General features: G+C 36.3%; 1 protein-coding gene across 1 annotated transcript in view; it reads right to left on the minus strand.

The window, feature by feature from the left end:
- Positions 1-200: 200 nt before the first annotated feature.
- The window catches only part of LOC146158219 (NPC intracellular cholesterol transporter 1-like), a 29,832-nt gene continuing 8,229 nt past the window's right edge, over positions 201-21,803 (minus strand). The window contains exons 10-27 of the mRNA XM_083383926.1: positions 21,148-21,280; positions 19,813-20,045; positions 19,066-19,272; positions 16,719-16,923; positions 14,525-14,709; positions 13,752-13,864; positions 12,962-13,086; positions 12,274-12,427; positions 11,262-11,373; positions 10,760-10,912; positions 9,315-9,435; positions 6,646-6,779; positions 6,156-6,214; positions 5,092-5,280; positions 4,278-4,447; positions 3,495-3,608; positions 3,046-3,208; positions 201-2,027 (exon numbers count right to left, since the gene is read on the minus strand). Of these exons, the coding sequence (XP_083240052.1) occupies positions 1,822-2,027; positions 3,046-3,208; positions 3,495-3,608; positions 4,278-4,447; positions 5,092-5,280; positions 6,156-6,214; positions 6,646-6,779; positions 9,315-9,435; positions 10,760-10,912; positions 11,262-11,373; positions 12,274-12,427; positions 12,962-13,086; positions 13,752-13,864; positions 14,525-14,709; positions 16,719-16,923; positions 19,066-19,272; positions 19,813-20,045; positions 21,148-21,280 (2,776 nt within the window). The 3' untranslated portion in view covers positions 201-1,821. The remainder of the gene's footprint in view (positions 2,028-3,045; positions 3,209-3,494; positions 3,609-4,277; positions 4,448-5,091; positions 5,281-6,155; positions 6,215-6,645; positions 6,780-9,314; positions 9,436-10,759; positions 10,913-11,261; positions 11,374-12,273; positions 12,428-12,961; positions 13,087-13,751; positions 13,865-14,524; positions 14,710-16,718; positions 16,924-19,065; positions 19,273-19,812; positions 20,046-21,147; positions 21,281-21,803) is intronic.

The raw sequence follows: 21,803 nt of genomic DNA on the forward strand, positions 1-21,803 counted from the left end.
GTTATAAATTCTATTCTACTAATGGTTGAGCTTCTTTGTCTAAAGTGTTTCTCAGCCGGAATGCTTTTAGCTTTTCAAAGTTAACTATTAGGCGTGAAAAATGCCATCTTGGTGTAGCCTACTCTACTAATTAACGTCGATGTTGCAATTAGAACAAAATGCTATTTAAAAAAAAACAATTGTTATTTGAGTAAAGTTAAATCTAGTTTCATTTCTTGTTTAAAAGAAATTCCACAATCGTACACTAATTTCGGAAAATAAAAATCTCGTATTCTACAGGAAATGTAATTATTTAATGAAGAATAAAAAAGCCTAAAAATTGTAGTAGTCGAATTCGGTCCAAATTAGTACGACCGCTTTTTTTCTATTTGATGGTACATTGTTTATATTTCAAAACATACGTAGGCAATTCATATGAGGAGGTAATCATATTAAATTGGTCGTAAATGTAAGCTAAATTGAATTATTCTCACTTCTGCCTGCATTTACCTCGCGAAACCCTTAAAACGGACAAAAATCATTGCATTGACAAATCTGTGTTATGTTTCTAAAACATGAAATATTGGTTTTCGCCTTAATTTATGTATTGAGGAAAACGCGAAAAAAGAACAAAGATCAGATATTTACTGAGCTTGCTAAAACGACAGCGCGATTACTCTCGATTTGCCATCAAACGGGTGTGAAATAGCTCTCACAGTTTTCTCTCATTATCTCCCTTTTTTTTGAACAAAATGCGGGAAAAAATTGAACTAATATAGCCGGCGATCACCGCCGAAAAATGTACAGTTGGGGTTCTGAATAGTTACAATACTAGACGCGAAAAGCAAGAACACGAAAGCATCTCAACCACTTGCTATACTTATTCCGTTTTTTACACCCAAAGCGAAATGGTAACGCGATTAACACTGATTGAGTGACGGTAGTTGGTTTTCGTTTTAAATACAGCAAAAAACCGTCGTTGAATGGAAAAATTCAGCCTTCTCGACTCAAAACTAACAAGAATTTCCTAAATTAATGACAACACATGAAAGCGTTGCGCTACGAAACATTTCTAACATGTTATTTTTGCTGAAAGACAAATTTGAGAAAGAAGCACCCATTTTCCACACAGAAGGCGGCTTCAGACGAAAGGTTTGTACCGTACGTACTGTAAGCGGCTTCATAGACGCTCTCAGTCATAAAAAATTAATAGAAAGATAAAGAGCAGCTGTTTCAATGTCAGCTACAATGTTATTGGCCTGGCTAGCGCGCCTTGTTTAAACAAAGCTCGATTTTGCAATAGTTTGTTCAGGCGAGGAACAGTCAGTCGACTTGGATAGCTTACAAACATACGCCCCCTAGCTGTGAGCAGAGGATTTAGTAGCGTGTGGGAAACCCCTCTTTTTAAGAAATAAGGGGTCAACCTTACCAAGGGGTCATCAACGCTATTTAACATCAACAAATATACTAAAATAACATAAAGAAGAATTGGTAGGTCATTTGTTGCGAAGTCGCTCAGCCCTTTAAAAATCAAAAACTATATCTTGAAAAACAAAACAAGACAAGGTAGGTTTTTAAAGGGGAATTTAATGCCCGGGTGCCACCCCTTCTGCACGCCATTTTAAACCCGGACAAATCTCATTATCTTCTTTGAGGGGGGCAAGAGCACAAAACGGAGCGAAACGACAGAGTACGACTTTTGCAAAACGGAGCGGCGCCTTACAACGGTTTATAAGCGGAGAGCGGTCGATGCTATTTTGAGGTGCGTTATAGAGCGTAAGTGCATACAACAACAACAGCATCATCGTCATATTATTAGTTGAACGACAGGGTGTCTACTGTCTATGAAAGCACGTCCGAGCCATAGTTGACCACGTTCTCGCCTGCGTCACGTGACATGTGCATGACGGAGGGCTCGAGTTCGGCCACTGAGCGGCGCCCGTGAGGCTTTCGTCGATGGCTTGGAAACGTGTCGCCGTCGCTGTTGTTGTCTTCTTCCAGCAAACGGGCGTGCTTAAATGTTGGAATGAAGCGTCGGCGCTTGGGACCTGTTAAAGTTTTTTATTTAATTTAGTTAAAGTTGGGCTTCACAAATTGTTCTTATCAATACCTGGCAGCAACAGCATACTAAGTGAATTTACAAGTTTACCAGACAATGAGATAAACGTACGTTTTATTAAGACTCTGTTTAATTACCATTAGTATATCTTTATTTACAGATATAGCAGATTTAGAAGTCAATAAAACTTTCTTTAGGGACCCGTAGTTGGATACGATTTGATTATTTACCGGTTAAATTTAATTTGCAATTTTTATTTAAAGTGATAAATTCTTTGTATTAAAAATAAAAAACGTAAGGGACAAGGTTTGTCCAATTTTTTTACCCTTCGGTTTTAAAAGTGACAAACATAAGCCTTGTTTTGCAGCAGAACGCGTGTGTAGCAGGGATTTTGATCTGCGTTATTACCATGTCAAAAAGTAAAAGTTTGCTATAAAATAGTTGCAACACTTTTTGCGTGAAATTGATGTAGCCCTTTTCAAACATCTAAAACTTATATAATAATGCAAAAGGAAATCAAATAAACTTAGCTATATACCACTGTTGAGCATTTGTAACATGCATTAACGCCGCATAACTCCAGGACGTTTACTTTGGCCTTTTATGTTCGTTTACTTTGGCCTTTTTTAACTAAATTTGCGAAGTTCTTCACCGATGTCTCAAAGCAGTGGTTCTTTACCTTTTAGGCTTACGGCATACTAATAAAAAAATAAACATTTCTACTCAAAAACAATACCTTAAGTCGACAATCGCCCTTTGCACGTAAAATAAATTGGTAGATCTTAACGTTATCAGTTTTTAACGGATACCGTGCATTTGGGTCCCAGTCATAGATCCTAGGGTTCACGTCTAGTTATAAAAAAATAATAAGTTATTTGGAAAATTACAAAAAGTTACCCGGCACGCTTCAGAATATCTCGAGGCATAGGCCTACTAGATTGCCTCGGCGAATATTTTTGAAATCACCGCCATAAAGTCGGATAAAAAAGACAACCGCATAGACTTACCGATATAGCTGAGCAGCACGGGCAGGAAAATGAGGCCATGGCCGAATCCGAGCAGCACCATGCATAGATACATGCGGAAGTAGAAGACCTTGAAGATCTGCGAAGTGCTGAAGCCGAGTACAGCGATTCCCACAAACTTAGTAAGTGTGATGCCGCTGAAAACCTGGGCGGAATATTAAAGTTATTTTACGGCAGTGTTTCTCAACCTATTGGTCGGTATCCATCTTGTATTATCTCTCAAATGGTATAGCCTATACAACTAAATGTAGTTCTTTCCAACTAAAAACCAGACATTTTTTGTATGTAAATAAGAAGTTCGAAACGTTCACAAAATGTTTCCTATTTATTCATGGTATTTAATATTCATTCCACGTCCAAAAAATATATTGGTTCCACATCTATTAAAATTGTATTTGTATAAAGTATTGCATAAAGCTAATCAAACTTACCGAGCTTCCCATTTCGGCGAGTGCGTGTTCTGCTCGCTTAATGCGAGACATTCGCTGACTAAGAGCAAAAGCTCTCACGATGTGGGCGCAAAACTCCACTGATATTCCTACCGTCTGAAAAAGAATAAATTATTCGAAATGTGGACGAAGCGGAATAAACTAAGTTTCATTATTTTTTTAAAAAATTGGGTTATTTATCTCAATTTGTGGACAAAAACAATTAGTTTGCTATAAGTTGGATATATTTATTTTTAATTTGATATTGCTTATAACGAGTTTACCATTGTTAATAGTTTAGCGTTTCATTTTTTTAATCAATAAGTTGATTTGAAGTTGACTCGCATGATAATAACTTTTAATGGGACTCATGACTTGGTCTGGGACTTAACTTGCCATTTTTAAAAAAGACTCTTACTTGTTTTCTGCAGTTATTTTTAGAAATTACCCGACTGGTACTGGAGTTATTTCACCAAAATACTAGACTGGGACTTAAGTCATTTCAATATGACTTGACTGAGACTTTACTTGTTTTAACAAAAGACTAGACTGAGACTTAAGTTATTTCAATGACTGGGACTTCATTTTGATATGACTTGACTGGGACTTACGGTCTTTTACACATGACCTGACTGGGACTAAAGTAATTTTAATATGACTTGACTGGAACTTTAAAAGTTATTTTCATTGCAATAGTCATTTCAATATGACTTGACTAGGACTTCAAAAGTCATTTTAACAAAAGACTAGACTGGGACTTCAATATGACTTCACTGGGACTCTCACCATTACGAGGTTGACGAGGGACACAGCGTTGAGCGGGATGCTCCAGAGGAACATAATGCCAAACATATCGAGGAGGATGAGTAGGATCGTGATGACGACGATGAGAGCCGAGATGAGGTCGAATCCGAGGAGGAGGAAGACCACCACGAAGACGGCGGTGATCGACATGCCTGGAAACACAACAGGAGGATATTTAGGGGGTTGGAAGCGAAAATTTAAAATGAAAATGAAGCAGATACATAAAGTGGCATTTTGCAAATGTTACGAATAAATCTTTATACTTTAGGACGTATGGCGGTAGAAGTTAGAAGTAGAATGAACATTAAAGCAGATAAAATAAATTTTAGACACTTAAAGATTAATGTAAGCCATGTTCGCAAACCACTTAAGTCAAAGTCAAATTATTAGCATCAAAAATAAACTGTAAACACTTGAAGATTACAGCAAGTTGTTTGCTTAAATCACCTTAGTTCAAGTCAATTTATTAGCATCAAAATAAATAAATAAATAAACACCTAAAGGTTAAACCAAGTCGTCTGCTTAAATCATTTAATTTCAAGTCAAATCATTAGCACCACAAATAAAACGACAACCACTTAGAGGTAAACGCAAGTAAATTGCTTAAATCACTTAGGTCAAGTCATTGACACAACACAACAACAAACCGGCAAACAAACAAAAAAACTATATTCTACAACAGTTTAGAATCAAGTTGATAACGATTATAGATATCAAAGGCCATAGGTTACATTTTAAACGTTTTGTATTCTAACTCTTTATTTATTTGTAACTGGCAAGTACTTTGGCTTCTTACCCAGGTTAAAGATGGTGTCGTGTACGATGGTGAGGTACTGCTCGTAGAAAACGTAGAAGACAGAGTAGGCAAAGACCTCGGCCGACATATTCTTCCCGATGCTGGCCGCCATGCTGTTGGCGTGCTCTAAGCAGGCTATGAACTCGCTTGACGTGCTGGCCACAGTGTGGTAAGCCATGTAGTAGGTGGCTGGAAATTGAAATTTAGAGCTGAACTATTACGTGTTTGTTTTTATTGTGTAGAAAAATTTTTTTGTACAAGTTACAATTTCAAGGGTTTCCTTAAAAGGCTATATTTTACAGGTTCACTTTTTCGTCTTTTGTAATTTTTTTTATCATTTTTAGCAGTTATTGTTATCAAAAGAATACAATGAGCAAAGTTATGAAAGTACAGTAACTTAAATTAAAACATATCTTTTTAGACCGAAAATAACCTTTTTACCATCGTTTAAAAGTTTTCAGCAATTTCCAAAACAAAAGTCATCTTGATAATAATTGCAAAGCCAAAAAGGTCGAGTAGATCGACAGCATCTTGATTAAGACGTTTTGATACGAGCTTGAATCATCTTCAGTTAATGAAACTGGGAAGCAATTCAAGCATCACTTATATGGGGCGCAATTGTTATTTCGAAAAGTAGGAATATAATGACAGACTGATAACAATTGCGTCCCACCTTTTATTAAGTGATGCTTGAATTGCTTCTCAGTCACATTAACTGAAGTTGATAGAAGCTCGTATCGAAACGTCTAAATCAAGATGCTGTCGATCTACTCGACCTTTTTGGCTTTGCAAATTATTATCAAGCTACATTACAGATCCGTGCATAGTGAACCAAAAGTCATCTTGTTAAGCGGAATTGCAAAATAACTCAATTTCGTTGGGTTTCAAAAGTAATAATTAGTCAGGGCAAGATCTTCGTACCATCCTAAGGCACCCCACCTTTAACGCCAAGATTTGATTTTTTAGGTTAGTAAGCAATTCAATGCCTATTTACGTCACGTCTATGGTTCGTAATCACGTGGTTGCGGTTTTACAAAGCTGTTATATGTCAAAGTCCGACTTACCTCCGACCTTTGTCTTGTTTTCGAGCAGGTTAACGGCCGAAGCGTAGGCGGCGTGGCCACTGTAACAAGAAAGATAAAACATTCACTGGCTTTGCAATATTATAGTCGCATAGACCAGTGGTTCTTAAACTTTAGTGGGAACCAAATAGGAGTTTTATGAACTTTTTGCGATTCAAGATACGAAAACTAGCATAAAAATGTTAGTTTTTAATGAAGTCAATAGTTAGGAATCAGTTTAAACTGGTTAGATGGTATTTACCCGACTAAAACTTTTTACTAAAATTAAACTATTTAGTTTCAATATTGTTCCGTAACCAACTAAACAAACCTTTTTCCTAAAAAACAATTCATTGCAAAGCACTAATAGTGTATTAAACTAAAAAGTTGTTTACGAAAAAAACACACACAGCGTTTTCATTAAGTCTAAAGAGTCGGGCGTTTAATTTTTAAAATAAAATGGTTTAAATTTAAATCGAAATAGAGAACGAACCCTTTGCCGCATTTCGTGTTGGGGTTGTCCTGCAGAAACCATGGGAGGAACTCCATGAACTGTTCGGGCGACGGACGGGATGAGTTCCTCACATCGTCGTTTGAGCGACAGGCGAGACAATCGTCCGAAACGATCTTTAGAAAACAGGTGTAAGGTTAGTACAGGGTTGCCACACTTCAAAAAACTGTCAAAGAAGTCCTGAGAGTTTTCTAAGAAAAAACATGTATAATGTATGTTTGTCAAAAATGGCTTTAATTTCTGTTTTTTTGCAATGGTTTTATAGTGAATGAAAGATACACATACGTGTACAACAACCGTAGCCCAGGCCAACTGAAGTCGTGTTTTGATCAACATTATCATAGTACATTTGTCGAAGGCTGACGGTGATTTTATAGTGTGTATAACGCTGTTTCAAAATAAGATTAAACTATATTATCTAAGCTTATGCATATATGTATAATACACTTTAAATACCACAGGTAATATTGAAACAATGACAGTGTTATAAAATTCAACTCTTTTTAATTGGGTTTAGTCTCTCGACATTCAGTGCTTTACGAAGTGCTTCAACGATTTTGGTTGAACAATTATTCTTGTACATGCCCACAATTAATTGCACATAAAGGATGATAGTTCGTTGCTGGTTGCTTTTGGAGAAAAAATTACTGTGGTCGCGTTTTTGTTCAAACTCGCAATCGTAACCTTTACGTAATGCAGCATTTTTCCATTTGCAACAGTCAACAAAATAGGCCATAATCTAAATTGAAGTACTTTGTTCTAAAATCTAGATACTTAACGTCGGTATTGCCAGGTTGCCGACAAAAAATCCTCAACCAACTCAAAAGCGAAAGCGCTTTTTAATTTTGAGCGCTGTGGTTGGATTGCAGAAAACTCCAGACGAAAATCAGTCACGAATGACGAGGTACATTACATAACATCAAATCGAACGAGTATGGCGCGAGGCACAGTTTGCGTAATGCTCGTTCGACTGACGAAAAAGGTCAAAGTCCGCTGGTTTACGGCGAGAGACGAAAGTAAAATGTACGACTCACTGTTCTCCCCAACTTCCAAAGCCGCAAGCGCGCGTCTGACACGATTCAAGGTACACAAGGAAAGGTGGACCACTAATGACAACGCAAGTACAGTTGACTTTGGCAAACTCAAGCCCGCTAAATAATTTACTCCCATTCAGCGGCTTAGTTTTTAGTAGAAACCCGTTTCGCTTTGTTGAAAATGAATTAAGAGTTATTCGAAACGTCCAACATGCTACCTACTTCTGTATGTGCTTTAATATTCTTACTAGGTTCGTTTTTATTTTAATTTATATAGATTATAAAATTAAATCAGTTACACTTGTGAGACAACCTTACTTTCCATACCCTTATCAGCTTTATAAACACTGCTTTTTACAGTTTTTCTCAAAAAATGGCATTTTATATTATATGTTAGTTTGTCGAATCGTTTGATGATTACTACCAATGGATAGTTTGACAATGGAATAGGACTCTATCTTTAGTCCATACAAATGCAATGGCTGTCTTTAAATGTATGAAGTTTAACGTCGGTTTTAATGCAAGCTTTATGGTTAATTTATTTTAGTGCTGTTTGTTAACAATTTATAGCACCAAAAGGAAGCTGAAATACATTCTGTTAAGTAACAACGCTAAAGGTTAAGGTCCGCTGGGCTAGACATAAGTAGCTCGTAAACAAGTGTGACGTCTCAAGGAAAACGATGAATCGATTTCATCGACGGCGCCTTACTATGTTTCTCTAAATAATTTATAAGCAGCGTAACGCAACAGCTCACAACGTCGGTGGTATTACGACGTTCCATCGTATTCCTTTACCTACAAAGCGGCCTTTTTTATTTTAAACTGTTTTACTTCAAACTGTTTTACAATGCCAAAACAATTTTTGTACAATACCAAAACAAAGTTAGTTTTTTTGAACACTAAATAAAATTTTAAACATTACGTTTTTTTTGTTTATCCATTTATGAACTAGATTGAACCCTGATTTGGAACGTGTAAGTTTAACGTATAAGCAAGTTCTTGCCCTTACACTAATGACTAATCGCTAATAATTGCAAATCAATCGGCAATTGTTACGTCATAAGCGCACAACAGGAGCGAAGATGTTTGCGACAAACTTATAATCATGGCCTTTTAAACCTGTATTTAGTGTGTGCGTTTCATGGACCACAAGCCATTGATTGGCGTATGCAAAAGCAGGTGAATTCATACTAAATCATTGAGGTGAACTTTTTACCCATTTTTAAAAGGTGTACTGCTAATCGAAAACGCCAAATACTTGTCCCATATAAAAATATCGACGTGGTAGTATCGGTACTCGCCCGATAGTAGGGTGGTATCGGTGCCAATCTTACCATCTTGTAATGATTTAAGTTAATGACACATTGTTTTCCAACAACCGGCATAACATTCTGTTTACCAGTTTAAATTTGATAGTAAGTGTAATTTTATTATTTACTGCCCCCGAAAAACAGTGCTACCTAGGAAAAAATGGCAGGATACTAACCAACCGCATTGATCACCCGCAAAAGGCTTACATTTTAATATTTTTTGTTTAATATAAATAGTAAGTGTAAATTTATTATTATTATTTTTCTTTAAGTTAACATGTTTAGGCTTGTTTTTCAATAAACCTACCGTTGAGTTGCAGAATCCATGTGGTGAGGTGCTGTTGTAGTAGCGACAACAGGACGACTGTGGTTTCAGCCAATCATAGTAGTCGTCGATCCACGAGGAAGCTGTGTAGGCGATGCGCGAACTGGAAAATACCAGAGCATGTAGATTAGTTGACTGCATTACAAGTAGGTATGTGAGTAACTTGGTATTTTATTTTAATATTGGTGCTACCTCTCAAGGTGAGAACCATTACGTTAAAAACAGCAAACCAAATCTAAAATGTACAGATAATTATATCGCTTGAAAAAAGGTCCCGTTGGATATTTAAAATTGCTATAAGGTGAAAAAAAGTTTTTAAAAAAAGGCATGGAATCAAAAGTCAAAACACAGCTTTGTTAATGTGGCCGTTAAACTGGCAAAAATGCTGAGAACAGCTCAGTGAGTAAGCGACTGTTAGAGAAAAACGAATATTAAACCTATTATAAGGCTTACAGTGAAAAGCCGATATTGCAATTAGGAGGGTTTAGCGCGTGATTACGATCTTGGTAATCCTTTGTTCCAGCTGTTATTAAACGAATCGGCAGGCGAGTGGATCCATTAGAAATAAAAAGGTGGTTTTGGATTTTAGTGGCTGGAGTTTTTATGTTTCGTAATTTAATTTGCGAGGGACCTTCCTTTTTGGGGGTTGAATTAAATACCAACGTCAAGTTTTGCCAAACAACTAGTTTGAAATTTATTCAATTGACATCCATTATTTCAATGGATCAATTATTATCAATAGACACCCATTAATTTATTCAAATGGACACCTAAGTAGTGTTAGGGATTATGCCGAAAGTTTTTTTTATGCTATACCACCCTTAAACAGTCCGGGCAGACACGCGAACATATTTAAATTCAAAAGCAAAGCGGTACTGTTTCCAACTTGCAAATTTCCCTTTACAGTAGTTGATGCTTTTTCCTTTCACAATGGAGTATTCTAGCGTTATTTTCATATTCTTTGTTTCAATATAGGTTAGTGAGTCCATACAAATTAGGGAACCATACTGGAATACTTTACCGTCAGCCAGCAATTTTAATTTATTATAATCTCCCGCGACCCTTATGGTTCAAAGCGGGTTGCGTTTTGTGCTATAGTTTTACAACTCAAAGTTATACTCATGTTAGGCTACTTTAAAACCAAGTGATTTTTGGATTCTAAGTTCTGTTCTAAATTTATCTTAATCACACGGCTGGAAATTGAATTTATTTGTTATGAAATTTGAAGTTTCGATCCGAATCCAAACGCAGGGAAAAAATTTGTCGCAAAAAAAAAAAAAAACTTCGCAAAAAATTTTTTTTTTTTTTTTTAGTTTTGAGAAATTTCAAAGATTGTTTAGTTTGTTTACTGACATCTGGAGGGCTCGCAAGCCGTTGGTTGGCCACCCCTTCCCAATAGTAGATCGTCCGGCACGCGAGTTACTTACTAGTTGGGCATCTTCGAGTTAAACGAGATCTGTTCGATGAGCGAGTCGTTATTGCATCCGATTCCGCCGCACACCTGGTTGGCACCGTCGGCGTTAGTGAAGTTCTGACCTTCGCCAACTACAAAGTACACGGGAGCACCAACGGACAGATATCTGGGGAAAGAGAAAGAGGTTGAAACGTTGGTTTTGTTCGTTCGAGTGTTTTCGGCTGTCTTGGTTGAGAATGCGAACAACCAAATCGAGTATAGTCGGACTTGGCAGGGGAGTACAGGGTTGCCACACTATTTTATGAAAGAAATGCAAACAATTTCGAAGGAGAATTTGTGGGTGTTTAAAGACTTAAACTTGGTTTGTTTAACGTATTTGAATATATATCGAAGACAAAACAGTATAAATGTATGGAAGATTTTTTTAATTGTTGTGTTAACGACACTTGTAAACTCATAACTTAAGCTGAACATATTTATCTGACCAGGGCCGTGAGTATAAAGTAAAAACTTACTTTTTGATTCCATCGAAGTAATCGAGCACGTAAGAGTCGCTGGGCATGGAAAGCGACTGATCCAATCCGATCTCGACTTTGTGGAGGACGGCTCCACTGAAGCAAGCCAATGCTGCAAGAAAATATTTTATACTTGGATTTAACCGCTCAATTTTGTAGGCAGTATTATGTTTTTTACATCGTTTTGTATCAAAATATAAATCCTAAAAAGTCAAAAAAGTTCTAGACTAGAGTCGACTAAAATAAGTCTGCCTTTTCCTATAACAAATAAAAAAAGGCTGGCAAACTTTACCGTTATAGGCTGGCTTCGCTAGGGACGCTAACTTGGCGGACCGGTAACTGTTGGTTTCATATGTCATCATAACCTTATGTGCTTAATGTATTGTTATGTTTACTTTATGTTCAGTATCTAAGTTGGTATTTTTTAGTGTTGCAAAGAATTCGAAAAAAGATTTTTTTTGTACGTTTTATAGGTCATCATGATCTTATTTGCTCAATGCATTGTTATGTTTACTTTATGCCTAGAAACCAATAAGTTAGTTAACTTAATGTGAGAAAATTTTTATAACGCCGCAAGAGTTGGTTCATGTTTTTTTTTCAGTTTTATTGCATTGCATAGTGACTTAGCATTCGATTGGCTAATTTCATGATTTGAGCTTAATTGCCTTTTATTAGTTCTTTACTTTCATTTCATGCATGATTGATTTTGTGCATGACCTATTTTGTAGATGTGGCAGCATGCTGGACATTTATGTAGTTTAGTTGGTGCTGTCCATATGCTACCAGGTGTTAGCCTTCGCTTATTATTAACCACAAGTTATTAATACATTCGAATTAGAGATGCTTCACGTTCACAATAAGTTACTTATTAAGTACTATAATATTTAACTCTGTGCCCTTGTGTGCAACAAGCTGATGCTTCACATCATTGGTGGCTTAATGAAGATAGGTTTACAATCTTGAATTACGCTTGGTACACGACGATGCCCTTTCGAAGCAATCAAAAACTCACCGACAAAGAAGCAAATGGCAAAGGGACGGAAAAACTTGGATAGAACGGCTGGGGCGAAATGGTGCTTGGTGAGCCAGTAAAGGATGCCGTCGTCTTCACCTTCTTCCTGTGTTGGGTCGCGAAAGCAGCACAGGCAGTCGTAACGGTTGCCGTTCTAAGCGGAAAACACAGGCGGGTTATGTTGACGAAAGTCTAATGATTGGGCAAAGCCTTTGCTGTTCGACTGGTTGTCCTGCTGGTATACTTTTAATACTTGTTTTACGAAAAGCTTAAAAATATTTTACAAAGCAACGTCATAACGGGGCGTTATAAAACTAAAGGAGTTATATAGGAAACCTAAAGGTTATTGCTAGATTTCGAGCACAAATATACAACGGAACAGAACATTTTACACGACCAAGCATACTTTCACCACTTGTGCTAGGTAGGGCAGACAAAACAGCTCGAGGCCTAGTTTTAGCAGCAAGTCGTTGAATACGTACTTTTGTTGAACAAAGTACTACTTCCAGGACCAATTGCAGGCAACGATCTTTAATGTACAGTGGTAGTATTACCAACAGTAGTACAGTGCACTTTTCTATTTTCTAACTGAATCAGAATATTCGGCAGCTGAATTGTTTTAGTTTTTCTGTGCCTTGCAGACAACGCTTTTGCGCTTCTGTTGAAATGACAGGCAGATAATTCTTACCCTTCGTCGGTGGTCGAGGGCCAGAACGGCCACGAAACAGCTGATTTGGAGCAGAAAGTCGCAGAAGACGGCCAGCCCGGCAAACATGGAAAAGGTTCTTACAGCGGGCATCGTTGACAAACCGCCTGCAGAAAATTTGTCACTCTTATTTATAAAACGTTTCAAAGCCTTAATAGTTTGTATCTAATAAAAAGTGAATTCTTCAGCAATCAGTCTACTTAATTTTACACTCTAATAAAGCGTTGATAACAATTTGGCTATTTTAATGTGAAGATAAAACAAACGGAATATATTAAAAATCAAAAAGGTTGCGCATTAAAATATCTTAAGACTTTTATGAAACCAATAGAACTAACAAAACGTTCAACAAAAACGGTTTAATCTCACATTTAAAAAAATCTATGTTGAAATGGAAATTTGAACACAAAATACATTGGTATAGGACGAGAAATAAAAACGGATTGGATTTAATTTAAAAAAAATGTATTTTTGAGGTTCGATTAACAAATTTCTCTATATACCGATGGCATTTGTGTGCCAAAAGAAATTGAATCAATTCACAATTTAAGAATAACAGAAATCTATCATGTTATAGTATTAATAATATATCATTAGCAGAAAATCGGCCAACTGCCTGTAGATAAAAAAATATATCTACCTAACCTATAGGGAGAAAGTGATCGTACAAAAAAAAACAACATGAAAATCGTTGTTTTTCGCAGCAAATAAGCTATATTGGAATTCTTGACACTGTATTAAGTTTGATTGCAGAAAATAAAATACTATGTACCTAGGAAAAAAGCGATGGTTTCAGAAAGGGACGACATGAACATGCTGGGAGCGACTTCGCCGAGAATTCTTCCCAACTGTTGTTCTGGAGTCTCGTTCTTGTCTCTTTCATCTCTGCAAAGTACCAACAACCTTAAACATGGCACGCGCACAACAAAAAACACCATGCCAAATCATGAAAACCAACCGGCATGAAAATTTCACATTACCACTTTAAAAACTTTGTAACAAAAATGGCCCTTATATATTTTTTACTTTTTTACATTTGCTTTTACTTAAGCGATCGTCAAATAGATAGAAGTATTTATGTGAAATAAAAATGTTCCGCCAAAAACGGGTTTAGTTTGGTATTTACTTCTCATCCAACGGAGCTTACTTTGAAGATTAATTATTATCAAACCGCAATGTTTAATAAACCTAAAGCAAATACATTACGTAATTAATTTTGTTGTTAACTTCTTTGTTACAAATTTTTGTTGTGTCTATGCCGTTTTACGATAGGATACCAAAATGAAAACTATGGCCTTAACTTTTCCACTTTTGTGACGTTCATTAGTTATTGGTTTATCTCGCTGGCGCTTTTAAATTAATGCTAACAAAGTTATTATAGCATATCACAATCTGTAAGCAATTTTTGTAAGGAGTAAAAATAACCACTTTATAAAATGTTTTTGTGTATTATTTTATAACCAAGTGCATATACTCCAACTTCAAATCGCAAAGCGAAAGCTATAATACGATACAGCATATAACAATTAAATTTTGCGACCGTACCTTTGATAATGCTGCACCAGAATAAAAATATTGTCGACTCCAACGGCCAAGGTTAGGAAAGGCACCACCTCAACGATAATCAAGGTCATTGGAATTCCAAAGTAGCTGAAAATTCCCAGGGACATAGCGACAGAGCACAAGACGATTAGCACCCCGGATAGACCCACAACCAGCTGGCAATCAATCTGGAAGAAAATACAAAAAATAAATTCGGGGTTTTAGCCTATTCGATATTCGACTGAATTTTGCTGTGTTTAAAGCAGAGGAGGATATTATTCTGTCAAACATCCAATTATACCTGTCATGCTAAGGAGCAACTAAATCTACAGTTCTTTCTAACGCTTTATTGAATTTTAGCACTTTTACCAAATACATAGAAAGATTCTCAGGTTTTTGTTTCCCATTGTAATTGTATTTTTCGCCTTTTTGGCAATATATGAGAAAAAGTGGCATTACAATTTGCTAACTGTAACTCTTAGTTATGTATTGAGGCTGTGCCAGACATGGGTGCCTTGCCAATCGTGATCATACAGCACAAGTGCATTGCGTAACGTTTCTTCATATTAAAGGTTTGTCAATTACTTTGATGTCCTAAACACACAAGACACAAAACCGTTGTCAGTTACAGGGCCGGATCCAGGATTTCCGTTTGGTTTGGGCCTTACATTTTTTAGGGATGACCACACAAAACACGTTATAATACAATTAATCTAAAAAACACTTCTTGTTCTCGAGCTAACCAAGGCACAAATTATATAATATGGCAAATCTAAGTATAGCTAAATCGCGGGGTACGAATATAATAGATAAGTGGTGTATTTGTATATATATGGGGTCCATCAACAAACCAACTTACTAAAGCAGCGCAACAAACAAAAAGTTTTGTTGCAGACAAATACATCGATACATCCCTGTATATGTTTCAACGCCAGGCGTCCACACAACACACAATCAAGATTAAACGAAGCAATCGTGCGACAAACAAAAATGTTGTCGACAGTTAAAATATAAGCGTAGCAATAAAACCGCGTTAGCACCAGCAATGCATCATTACATCCCTTTATAGTGTATATCTTTCAATGGCAGGCGCCCGCATGAAACGCAATCAAGGTTTAAGAGAATATGAACGTCGTATGCACCGCAGCCTTGCACAAAGAACAAATAGTGTCGAAACGATTGTTATGCAACTTAACAGAGTGAGTGATGGTGGGATGTTTTGTAATGCAGCTTATCAATAAGTGACTAGAACTGGTTTGTTTACTCTCATGTGCATTAATAGTTGTGTTACACAACACTTTATATGGTTCTCAGCCCATAAGTTACACCACTTTAAACGCTCAATGAGTTGAAATAATAAGGTAACCTTAACACCTTGGAAAAAACAATCTTGAAGGAAAGTACCTGGGCTTACATTATAGGAAACCAGAATTGCGTTGGAAGGAAATATAAAACCTGAAGAGAAATAATTACTTTATTTAGTTATGGATTGTTAGGCTACTGAGCCAGCGCTTCGCATTACTTATACCGGCTATTCGACAATTTTGAACAGTTTGCCATCTTGATGTTTTAAATACAGCATACAGAATTAACAGAAAAAAATTACTTGGCACAACCACATTGCAGATGTAACACTGAGAAGAAATAAAACAGCATTTTTTTAATTTTTATTGTGGACAAACAAAGTGCCCATATCCGATTTTGTTTTTCTGTTGATGAATCTCGTAAAACAAAAAAAAATTAGTTTTTTTTAACTTAAAAAAAATGTAAAACGGAGACAAAAATAGTCTTCAGAGGCTCAAAAAAATAGGGTTGCAAAGGAATATGGCCTGAACAAGAACTGCATGAAAAAAAAAAACAAGATCCAACTCTTGTAAATATAACAAATATAATTACGTTTTCCTGTGTAATTTTGGAGATCAGAAAGTTATTTTTGTTGGGCTAGAACAAGAGCGCTAGGTCCACTTCAAAAAACCTCACAGAAACTCAGTTATAGCTACGACACCCGATTCATACTACCTGGTTCGATTTGTTTTAGACACTTGTAGCGCTCAAGTTAGGATAATTCGGGGCTTTAGAGCGTCTGTGTTAGAACATGTGTTAGAAATTCCTAGTTACACAAAGACCCGAATTATCCTAACTTGAGCGTCTAAAACAAATCGAACCAGGTAGTATGAGTTATATTCGTTAAACTCACCATAATACGACTGAGGCTGCAGTTGCCGAACTTTCCCAGCGCGATTGCGACGTAAGCGAACATTATGAGGTAAGAAAAGAGGATTGTCATGACGTCAGCGCCAGACTCGCGGTTGATTTCGTCTTCGATTGAGCGCTCCGACGAGAATCTTACTGTCAGGTTTGTGTCCAGTCGCTTGTTGTACTCCTTCATAAAGTTGACGAAGCTGAGTAAAGGAAAATAAACGGTGTTTTAGAATCGAAAAAATAACGTTGAAAGACAAACGAGTAATAGGGTTTCAGAAGCCAACAAAAGAAGAGTTTTCACTGCAATAACTTTGGAAGGCTCAAAACGAGCGTTTTAAACGCTAACAAAATATCGCTTAGGAAGCTCGAAAAATTTAGAGCTATAAATAAAGCGTTTAGTAGCACAAAGTTGCATATGAGACGCTTAGAATAGCGTTTTGGGATCGTTTTCGCTAACAATTATTAGGTTTGCGTCTCTTTTTTTGTGTGTCAAGTCACCTATTGTACTCCTCCATGAAGTTGACGAAGCTGCGTAAAGGAAAGGCAAGAGTGGTTTGACAATTGTAAATAACGTTTTAAGACAAAAAATTATAGGGTTTCAGAAGTGGACGAAGTAGCGTTTTTATAGCAACAAAACAACGTTCCAGAAAAATTAAAGAAATATCGCCTTGGAAACTAAAAAATGTAGTGCTAGAAGCTGAAAAAAGCGTTTTTACGGTTTATAGACAAACGAATAATAGGGTTTCAGAAGCTAAAAATAGCGTTTATCTATAACTAAGGCGTTTTAGGAGCAGAAAAATAGGGTTTTGGAAGTTTAAAACTATAGCGTTTTGGAATTCAAAAAGTATCGCTTTGAAGCCTAAAAATGTAGTGCTAGAAGCTAGCAGTAGTGTTATAGAATTAACAAAAATGTCAAAAATGTCGCTTTGAAGCTAAAAAATTACAAAGCCGAAACAAAAAAATTTAGTAGCACAACTTCTGTTTGAGACGCTTAAAATGGCGTTTGGGGCCGTTTTTCATAATTATTAGGTTTGCGTCGATTTTAAACACCTATAGTTAGGAATTTAACGCATTTGGCCTCATGTTTTCCTTCTTCGTATCCACAGAAATTAGGAAACAAACAATTTAAAGTTGAAATTATTGAACGTCAATGGCTCACACCGATTTTCTAACGACTAAAGCCGAGCTTAAGGAATTAATCATGGTATACCACAATCAAGTCTAAAACAAAGGAGCAGCATTGTACGAAACGACCCATAGTGTGAAACTTACTTTGTATTGAATACATTCGGTCATTATGTACTTGTGGCAAACGTTCAATTGTGTTGAAACCTATACGAAGCGTTTTTGCCAAACAGCCAACATAATGTGCAGACGCATCAGACGTGCAAACAATGCAAACGTCAGTCATTATGTAAGCGTTCCTGGAAATTTGCCACAAATGCTTATAAGTCGCTTAACTGACAAACGGGAAACGTAAGGCTGCTAATTAGTCACCCCAGACTTGCCTAGTTGTTTGAATCGGTCAGTTTGCCAATTGAAAGTCAATTGTATTCGCTACAATGGACAAAGTCCATTATTTTGGGGAGCAGTGCCACTCAAATTCCCATATCGCACTATAGTTATGAAAACAAGACATTTTTCCAGATATCTAAAAATCGGATCTGATCCAATATTTTCGCGACCGTCACAAGTACTTAGGTAATCTATAGGCAGTTAATAATTTACAAAGGGTAGACCAACGTTAGTTCAACCTATTAGTTAGTTATTTTTTTGCATCCGAACATCGTCAAATCCCAGTGCCGGACTAGTTACGATACTACGACGTTTTCAGATACCTAAAAATCGGCTCCAATCCAATATACTCGCAACTTAAACGAAAACTTCAGCAATCTAGGGAGTTGATGCATTAAATCATAAAAAAACAGGAGTGCAAGGGGTATTAGAAATAAGCATGTGAATGATGTGAACTGCAATTTTAGTATAGAATTACCTAAGAAAAGGACGTTTTAATTGAGCACCTATGCTACCTCAACATTTGTTTTAGTAAGCGCCCATTGATAAAAAACTGAAAACAAGTCCGTACAACTGGGTAGAAATGTCGACAAATAGCAAAAAAATTAAAAAAAAACATTAATTCTAAAATATTTAGTTACAAACATAATTATAAAACGACCACCAATTATAATCTTATAATAGGGAAAAAAGTGATTATGGTCGGAAAACTAGATAATTGCCAAAAACATAGTCCCACAAAAATATTGCACGAGTACTCACGCCTACTTTTACACAGCAAAAACAAATAAACATAACTTTACGCAAAAGAACGAAAAAGAACGTACGCCAATTCCCAAGCTAGGGCTTTTCCGAGGTTGTCGTCCGACTTGTTATGGTAGTTAATCACCGGGAAGGTAATAACGGCCGCTGTGGCGTTGAGGTAGTTGGAGGCGTCGTAGCCCCCTAAGGCCACCCAGGGGAATACCGGGCCCCCGTAGGTACCCAGGCACGACATGTGGAGCTTTGTTGCGTCATCAATGGAGGCCGGGCCGCTGTAAGTTGATGAGAGAAAATTACGTTTTTGAAGCGATGGTTGAAATGAATTTTCGGGGAGCGTTATTAAAAAAGCATTTTACAAAAGTGAAATAATTATTTTTTTTAAGTAGAACGCATTTTTTTAGAAATCTTTATCTGGATTGCACCCACTTAAAAAAATTAAAACCAGGCTACACTCACACCACACCTTTTTTAATCAAATGTATTATGTTTACGTTAATAAGCGAAAATAGGAAAATTATATTAGCAGCCTTTCCAGAAAATGCATGAAAAAAACTCTAGTACAGTTAATGCCTTAATGGCGCAACATTTAAAAACAAACCTTCCGAAAAAAGTAAAAAATAAATTGCATTCTAATAAAATATTACAGGGCAAATTTAATTAGTAAGGACGCCTTAGTAGAGGAGAACAGAAAACACTCTGTGGCATTTGTTATTATTATTATTTGATTATTAAGAAATAAAATGGCAATAAAAGCAAATAGAATATAGGACTACAGCATTTTTAGCATTTTTTTTTTACATCAAACTGCTCACCTCGTGCAGGCCCTCAAGTGGTCATGGTAGTCGGCCAAAACATAAATGTCGAAGTCGTCCATAATCTCTTTGTTCAAGTTGTCCAGGTCGTTTTGGAAGTAGTTGAGAACCGACATGACCGTGCAGTTGCTGTTATAAGGTGCCAGTGGCTTCAGGCAAATATCGTTGAGGGAAATGTTCTGGCCCTTGTATTCGCCCTTCACATGCATGACGTCGGTTTGCAGCGCTAGAATCTGAATGAAAGAGTATAATGTCGTTTTCGACGGCCAAGTATTTGAATTGAGGATTATAATGTCGAATTTAAGAAGCGCAAAAATCTCACTAAAAATTTATGAAAATCTGCTGTGAGCGCTAAATTCAGCAAAAAGTTTATAATTACGGTTTAACGCTTAAATTTGCATAAAAAGTTTCTAATGTTGTTTAAACGTGCTAAAAAGAGTTTATGACGTCGGTTTGTAGCGCTAAAATCTGAATGAAAGAGTATAATGTCGTTTTCGACGGCCAAGTATTTGAATTGAGGATTTCAATGTCGATTAGGAGCGTAAAAATATGCCTAAAACTTTATGGAAAATAAAGTTAATAACACCATTTTGAAGCGCCAAAAAAATTGAAAACGTGGGCAGCTTTAAAGTCTAAAGTTTAAAAGAACATTTTGGTTTACTAACATTTAAGAAAACAAATTTATAATAACGTTGTTTTTTTAAACTTCGCAAAAAAGTTAATAATATCGTTCGAAATCGCCAAAACCTGCGTAAAGAGTTTGCAAAATTTTCGAGAACTAAAATTTTTAAAAACAGATAAATATTTTAAATGTTTTTATTTTTATGTTTTTTTAATCTAAATTTAAGGATGCATAACAGCGTTTGGAAGTGCCAAAATCTCACCGCGCAAAACGGTTGGGGTTTGCATATTTCCGTAATGTCGCCAATGCTCTATTTGCACAAAACCAGGAACCTAACATATAGTTGCACAGCAACCCTATTTAGTTTTAAATTATGACATGATTACCATGGACAAGATTGGACAACTTTTCTTAGGAAAGAAATTACTTTAAGTATATACTACATATTAGTTTTAAACTTACGCACTGAAATACATATATATTGGCTATTTCATCGTTAAGGAATTCTAATTATCTGACGAAATATATATATGCACAGAAACGTAGCCAACAACATTTAATTACTTCCAAATAACTTCAACACATTTTAAAATTAAAAAAAATTACAACAGTGACTTAATATTAACATAGCCCAAAATATAGCGGTCATAGTCCGGTGAAAAACAATTGCAAAGTCCTGCCGAACAGAAAAAAAATGCGACAATCAAACTTACCTCGACAAGGACGTCTTTGCGTAAAATCGATCCAAACGGAATGTAGACCTGGTCTTTCGGGTCCGTGCTGTCCGTGTACGGCGTGTAAATCGTACGATTGCTGAACGGCGCTGTTATGATAAGCTGCTCAGTTCTGGTGGAACGTAAAGAAATTGATAAATTCGACGAGGTGTGATCAAAACCTTGTTATGGGATTCGCCACATTTAAGCTCGCCCAAAACTGAATGGGCATTAAAAAAGTGGCATTTTTTAGGTTGACAAAGAGGTCGTTGAACTCGCAAAGAACAGACTTTATCACACAATATTTTCGCTTAACAAATATAAGTTTACTTAAGTATTAGTTTAAAAATAATACAAATGTAACGTTATTTGGGACACCTTTGTATTTTACCAGCTTTGTATAAAACTTCATGTTTAAAAGTAAATAAAAATCTTGAAATGTTTTGCTTTACATTTTACAACATTGGGTTACGTTACGTTATGCTGGAAATACATACATCGGCTTCCATATTTACTGACGTTAAATGGTTTTCTTTACCTATAGCACTTTTATTTTAAGTAGAATGAATGTGAAGGTCATACAGACATACAGTAGGTAGCAGCATAGTTTGAACGTTTCAGGTGAAATTCTTTTTTCGGTATACTTTAGAACGTTT

This window comes from Ascidiella aspersa, chromosome 3 (genome assembly GCF_963924565.1).
Source record: "Ascidiella aspersa chromosome 3, kaAscAspe10.2, whole genome shotgun sequence".
Lineage (NCBI taxonomy): Eukaryota > Metazoa > Chordata > Ascidiacea > Phlebobranchia > Ascidiidae > Ascidiella > Ascidiella aspersa.